The sequence below is a fragment of the Morus notabilis genome, unplaced genomic scaffold (assembly GCF_000414095.1).
Source record: "Morus notabilis unplaced genomic scaffold, ASM41409v2 Scaffold97, whole genome shotgun sequence".
In the NCBI taxonomy this organism is placed as follows: Eukaryota; Viridiplantae; Streptophyta; class Magnoliopsida; order Rosales; family Moraceae; genus Morus; species Morus notabilis.
The window spans coordinates 443,854-451,541 of record NW_010357090.1 but is presented as its reverse complement, the minus strand read 5'-3'; the positions used below and the strand labels follow the sequence as shown (position 1 = coordinate 451,541).

At 33.2% G+C, this 7,688-nt stretch overlaps 1 protein-coding gene across 1 annotated transcript in view; it reads left to right on the top strand.

Moving 5' to 3' along the window:
* The first annotated feature begins 7,036 nt into the window (after nucleotides 1-7,036).
* Nucleotides 7,037-7,688, top strand: part of LOC112091206 (receptor-like protein kinase FERONIA) — a 3,200-nt gene continuing 2,548 nt past the window's right edge. Inside the window, exon 1 of the mRNA XM_024164228.1 lies at nucleotides 7,037-7,682. Coding sequence (XP_024019996.1) covers nucleotides 7,188-7,682 — 495 coding nt within the window. The 5' untranslated portion in view covers nucleotides 7,037-7,187. The remainder of the gene's footprint in view (nucleotides 7,683-7,688) is intronic.

Below are 7,688 nucleotides of genomic sequence, written 5' to 3'. Positions count from 1 at the left end.
AGGTCAGAAGATATAGTGGAACTGACCCTGCGGGGCACTTATTGCCTGCTTGTGGCATGGCTGAGACACGATCGAGAAGCTGAAAAACTCTCCTACTTGCTCCTGCAGCTTTCATCGCAGTCGTGTACAACCCCGATAGAGAAGATATTGAGGATCCAACTGTTGACGTAGAGATTTACCGAGACTAATTTGTTACTATAGCATAATGCAAAATCTTTGAATGATCTTTTCATTCTTCAAAAAGAACTAAACTAAGGTAGAGAGTGAAATCCAAAATGTTTATACTTTCTGCACTTTAAAAATAAGTACAGGTGGACGTAGAAGTGTATTTCAGCGTGGATAGCCAGCCAATTGAATGAAGGAATCTCTTCTCTAGGTCTATGTCATGTATCGGTACGTCCTTTATTTCCTTATGATTTTTCGTTTCACTTGCTTGTTTATGTAGACAAGTAGTAAAAATAATACTATATCCCATATATAACAAGTCATTAGTCACTGCTCTTACTAGTCGATCTATCGACACGTGCTACGTCTGGTATATTATATGTGCGCATATATATGCGAGTATGTGTGGTTTGACGTTTGCGTACTTTGATCGTTAATTGTAATCTCTCAAGTTATGTTACTGAGTCAGTACTGGTAGTAATTCTGCTAGCCGATGTTATTAATCCATTTTACACGGTCATGAGCAAGTTTGTTGTAATTTCCAAGTTTTGTAATATTAAAAAGTGTGATGATCAGTTTAAATAATTACTCCTCTCAAATAACTAGCTAAGCCTAATTTTGGCCTATTATCTCCATTCATTAAAAAAAAAGGCCAAATAATTGACATTACAATTACTACAAAGATATGCTTACGATGAAAATAACTGCTTTAGATGAAAAAAATAAAACAAAAAACTTTTTTTTAGAGAAATTTTGCGTTTTACCCTAAAAAGTAAAAAGAGCAAATTTTCAATCCAAATTCCGTACGCTGAAAATGTTTATTAATGGAGATGTTAATCAGCCAAAATTGGCCCCAACCAATGCCAAACCATTGAATTAAGAAGAATGTTAATTTAGAGCTGATCAGAACTTTTATTAAAGCTTGTGGGTGTATTGTAGGGACAAATAATTATTTTGTTCCGTTTAACCTGAGAAGAGTCTTAAAAAAAGAAAAAAAAGGGTACCCAGGAAGAAATATCCTTGTTGTCTGATATATAGTTGATGTTTGGAAAGCCACGCCAACATCTAGAGCTCAAATGGAGAGAGAGAGAGAGAGAGAGAGAGAGAGAGAGAGATGGAATAAGATCTCCTCACTGATTGGTAGATAATTTTTGGAAAACACTTGGGAACATTACAATTAATAAAATATGAGTGCTAATTATGAGACCTATACTTTGTTAGTCTTTATTAGTATGAGGTCCTGAGTAACACTGGTCATCCCTTAATATGCTTCTTATATTTTGTCTTTAGATTTGTGGAATAGAGCAAAAAGGTGGAAATTAAAGGGAAAAGAAATAAAAGAGAGGATAAAGAGATTTAAGAGTTGTAATATGAGAGGTAGGGCCCACTATTTTTTTTTTTAAATAATGGTACGACCCACTAATTAGACAAATATAATTGAATTGATACGTCATTATATCTTTGGAAATGATTCGAGGGGATAATACATTCCACCCGTAGCGACAGAGCAAAGAATCACGTGCAAATATGATCAACCCACGATACCAGTTTTTTTTGTATTTTTATTTTTACCCCAAAGCTTAATAGAAAGTGAAGAAATGGATTAGATCTAAAATGTAACTCTATTAATGGTCTGTGTAGTTTGAATAGGAACTTGAATTTTATAAAAAAGATATTATAACAAAACGATGAATTGTAATCAACCTACACAATAAACGGGTACTTATATGTGGAAGAAATTATATAAGTAATTCAGAGATTTTAAATACTTATATTCCAAACTTTTTATTATAGGTAATTCAAAGATAATTATATGCTTCCATTCCAAACAATTTCTTTGACAAACGGCCCGTTTGGGATCTGCATCCTACGGCTCTAGAGCACGAGTTTATGCGCATCTGAATTTCCGCTCGTGGTGCTAGACCGAATTCGGATTTTTAATTGCTTTTTACTCCTTTTTACTCATTTTTACTCCTTTTTAAATCACAATTAATTCCCAATTATTACCCTCGCACCTAAATTAAACACAAAATGAGAATTAATACAGATTGTAGAGAGAAACTAAATGAAATCAACTAAAATACAAGAAGATAAAAACAAAATAAATTAAATGAAACTAAACTAAAAATCATATAAAAACAAATAAAAATCTCCAAAACAAAGCTAATTTAAAAGTAAATAGGAGCGAAAATAATTCTATGTTATAGATATATCAATGACCAAAATTGGAAGGTGATCAGGAGTAATGACGTGATCTTAAATAATGAGGAGGCCATATATAAAGACAGACTGAAAGCAGAGACAAGATGCTTAGTTTCAGACTCTAAGAAAACTAAGATAGTTCCGCTGGGTGATATTCTTGTGAATGAGGAGGAGCATACAGGGGTTGAAGATCATGAGAACATAGCCTCAGAAGAAGAAGTACAGAGAACACCTGCTACAACGGTCAGGAGGTTTAGCAGAACTGTAAGGGCACCACATAGGTATTCTCCTGCGTTGAATTACATTTTATCGACCCATAAAGGTGAGTCGGAGAGTTAATGAACTCGTTAACGTCCAATCAGACATGGCAGTTGGTTAAGTTACCAAAGGGTACGAAAGCTTTGAAGAATAAATGTGTGTACCGGATAAAAGATGATCATGACGGTAGCAAAAGGTACAAGATAAGGCTAGCAGTAAAAGGATTCCAACAGAAAGAGGGCATCAACAACACGAATATCTTTTCCTCGGTGGTGAAGTTAATCACAATTCAAACAATTCTTACATTGGTGGTATAAGAAGATTTGCTCTTGGAGCAAATGGATGTGAAGACAGTTTTTCTTCATGATGACTTGAAGAAAGAAATTTACATGGTGCAGCCACAAGGGTTTGAGTGAAGGGGGAGAAGATGGTGTACAAACTTCAAAAGATCTTGTATGGTCTCAAGCAAGCTCCTAGTCAGTGGTATAAGAATTTTTACAGTTTCATGAGCAGTATTAGGTTCTTAAGATGCCTTGTAGATCACTGTTGATACGTGAAGAATTTTAGTAGCTCGTTCGAAGCAGTTTGCTATGAAGGAATTGGGTGCTGCAAAACATATCCTTGGGATGAGAATTACAAGTGATACTAATGTCCTAAAACTATCACAAGAGGAATATGCGAAGAAGGTGTTGAAGAGGTTCAACATGGAGGATGCAAAATCGATGAGTACTCCTTTGGCTAGTCATTTCAAGTTGTTGAAGGAAAAAACCGACTTCGGAGCATGAGCAAGTCTATATAGCTAAGGTGCTTTACGCCTCCGCTATAGGCAGTCTTATGTACGCTACGATATGCACTAGATTGGACATTACGCATACAGTGGGAGTGGTCAATAGGTATATGAGTAATCCAGGCAAATACCATTAGAAAACAGTGAAGTGGATTCTGATAGGTGCTGCAGGTTTAATTGTGTGTGTATATATTATATATATACGCGTTCTCTACAAGCAAAAAAAAAAAGTTCATAACACGTTCTTAGCAAGAAAAAAAAAATGTACATGCACGTTTGTTCGTTTCTTCAACAAAGAAAGGGAGTAGTATATGAAACACGAGTTAGACTTTCTTGCATGTAGGCCAAATATAAGTGCTACTTTAGCTTTACTCGGGGAGTTCTCACCCAGTGTTACTTTTACAAAAGTGACCCCGAATTGACAACCATATCTTCATCTAGACGGAAGAAAAAATATATATTTATAAACACCTCCATTGAATATTGGTGTACAGTTACTTTGTTTTGGAAGTACGTAATATCGTGAAAAATGCTTCAGATCATTAATAGAAGACCCGCCATATAAGTTACTTTTTTTATTCTTTTTTATATATAACTTTTTTCGTTGCCTTTTCAATAAATTTTATGTAGGACTTGGTGAGTTTATTAAGGGCATCGATTTAATTATTAGAACATGCGTTAATAAGCGTTGATTGGCTCCCCTTTCATCATTTGCAATTTTTTTTTTTTACGTAAAAAGATGGTTATGATGCTTTTTAGAATGGATAAAATTATTACGGTACCCTATGTTAATATAGCGAAATATCTTATTGGTATTCTGTTTTTAATAATATTAAAATCGTAACTTCAGTCGTGTTTAGAATTGATCATATTTTTATTTTTACGTTTTTCGAGAAGAAAAAATGAAAATATTTTCAAAATGGCGTTTGGCACAATAAAGATAAAAAAGGGAAATGAAAATGATTTTTTGGTTTAGTGTAAAATGAGAGAGAAATGAAAAAAAAAATTTAGTCATTTTTCATTTTTTATTTTCATTTTCTCCTCTCTCTTGAGCAGAGAGAGAGAGAAAGAGAGACATTAATGAGTTTTTTTACATTGAAAACAATCTCTTGATAAAACTACCAAACGCATTTTTAAAAATAATTTATGTCTGAGATTGAAAACGTTTTCATTTTTATGTTCATACCAAAAATAAAATCATTTTAGAACGAGTTCCAAACGCGCCCTTCATTTTTAAAGAAAGGTTCTTTTAACACCTAAAACCAATTTTTAGGACAATGTACATTTTACGTTTCTCACTAATTAACAATAAACTAGTAATTTTAAAAAAATATATATGAAAATAATTTAATATATTTAAAAATTAAACAATCAATATAAATTAAAATGTTTTTAAAAAATAATTTTAAAGTTAATTATTAGTTTCTATTTAATTGATAAAAATGGTAGTTTAGACATTATATGTACCGAAAATTAGTCTTAGGGTACTAAAATAATCTTTCTTTAAAGGTGAAGCTACTATTTTAATATTAAAAACACAGAGTACCAATGAGATGTTTCGCTATAATAAAGAGTACCAAATATAAGAAGAACCAATGGATTAAAGGACCTACTACTAGGGAAAGTAATATTTTATATATCGTTACCTCTTGCTATTGGTTTTGACTTCATTTGTATTAAGAAATTTCATTATTTTAGTTTTGGGTTACTTACCTGATTTTATAATTTATATAGAGTCTCCTTTATAGTACTCCTTACTAGTAAACTTTCCTTCTTTTCTTAGACTTTGGTTATAGGAATATAGTTGAACCACATTAAATCTCTCTTTATCTTCTCTCTTTCTTTGTATTTCTTATTTAATTATTTATTACCTACAAGAGTTATGTGCAGTATTATATGATCATTGTTGTAGGGTGAAACAATACCTTAAAAATAGATCATGAACACGGCCCACCGATCATAGGGAAACTCATTAAATGATTAAGGACAACTCAGTCCTAATAGCCACGTCAACAACAACTCTTTTGGGAAGTAGACCATTATGAGAAACATTAGGAATGAACATGGAGTTGATCGTTCTCTCCAATATAAGCGAAGAGACCTCGAGTAGCTTTGATGAAGTTGAGGCTACGCGGATATAAGGATCCACATTATTTACTCAGAGATTCGTTATCTATAATTTGAATATATGAAATACGAATAAGGAAAACACTCAGATTAATTGTAATCTCTATATTTTAGAAAATTATCTCAAGAGATAAGAGAAATATCCCAAATTTAAATAAGGGAATTGACAAGGGCGGTCGCCTGGTAGTATAAATAGGGAATCATGATTCAGAAAATATCCAAAGTCTCATCTTGAGCATTAGTGCATGTATTTTTCTCCAAAGTAGTGAATTTTTTCCTCCTCCCCACAATGAACGTAGCTCTGAAACTAATAGTGAACCACTATAAATTTTGAATGTTCTTGCTTTTATTTCACGTTTAATTACATTTCAATGGTGTCAAGAAATTCATTATTATTCAATTAATTAATTTTCATCGTCAACAATCATACTCATTAATCAATATATTTTCGAATCCAATTAAAATATATTGTTGTTAGTAATCTCTTACTTTGGAATTTGATAGTTCCTTCATTTAAATAATACCACGAGAAAAAGGACTTCTGAGTTAGAAAATAGTCGGGGTGAACAAAAAGTCGACAACCCTACAAACCCCATTAATCCACCCAACCCAACCCATTTTAACATGAACCTGACCAATCCGATCAAGAGTTCAAGCCAACCCACTCAACCCGACTATTAATTGGATGAGTTTTTCCTAATCCAAATTAACCCGAACTCACCTAATCTATTTATCTATATAAATAAATATTTTCCTATCTCATAATATATTTTTTTGTCTCATATTTTACATTATTTACTTGACAACCGATTATGTTTAACATTGTATGAGTATTTATTATTGTTTGTTTGTTGGTTTACAACTTATATATTTGAACTTGCTTTACATATATTTTATTTTTATATTGGTCTTTATACATTTTTTATTTTGGGTTGAATGATTAGCTTTATTTATTTTTTTATTTCTTATTTCTTTATTATGTTCAATCTGATAAACCCACCTAATCTACCCAATATTTAAATGAGTGGGTTGATTTTAAACTTTAGATTGATTGTATGGGTTAAATTTAAAATCAACTCACCCAAACTTAATTGGATGGGTTGAAAAATCTCAAAAACCCACCCAATGTTCACGCCTAGAATATTGTGTTTGTTTCTGTGTATTGTTATACTTTTTTGAGAATAGTGATAATTCACACTCAATATGTGTTGTGTGTGTGTGTGTGTGTGTGTGTGTATGTCGCGTTTGAAATTATAATAATTAAAGTAATCTATCGTCTTCCTTCATTTGGTCATCACAAGTCAAAAAGTTTCCAAGTGTAAAATTATATGGTCACAAGGTCACACTGATTATATTTCTTATATTGAAAAAAGTAGTATGGACAAATAGTTTACTAATTCCTAATTATTACACGAGTTCACACTAAAAAATCTATGCGAACATGGCGCATTAAAAACAAAAAAATCTATAGGAACATACGAAGTGTTTTCCACGTGATCTGTTGATCAAATCGCGTCCTTGCTTTAATCTTCAAATAGTAAACACTCCAACTTTATAAAAAGAACCACAATAACTCTACAAAGTTAAGCCCCCCAAAACCTTGGCTTGGTTATATAGATCATACAAGTTCTTTTGTTCATATACCCTCATGTTCTTGGCAAAAGCTTCCTTTACAAATATGGTTTCTTCCATGAAGAAACTCCTACTTATTCTCGCCCTTATCTACTTCTCTTTCTACCAAGACGCGATCATCATAACCATCGCCGATTCCACACCTGTTTATGTACCCAAAGAGAATATCGCCCTCAACTGTGGCTCACAGGAGGAGCTAACTGCACATGATAACCGTATTTGGATTGCGGATCATGAAAAAGATTCTCGATATTCCCTCATAGAATCAGACGGACGAAACAAATCGAATATCTTCGAAGCCCGCTCACAATACACCGTCGAAGCGGTGCCGTACATGACCGCACGTGTGTCTCGATCCCAGTTCACCTACAGCTTCGGCCTCACCCCGGGTCCCAAATTCATCCGGCTACACTTTTATCCCACACAATATCGCGATCTGGGTGACTTTGATCCCACAAGCACCTTCTTTACTGTCAAAGCCGGACGCTACACTCTGCTGAAGAACTTCAGCGCGTAT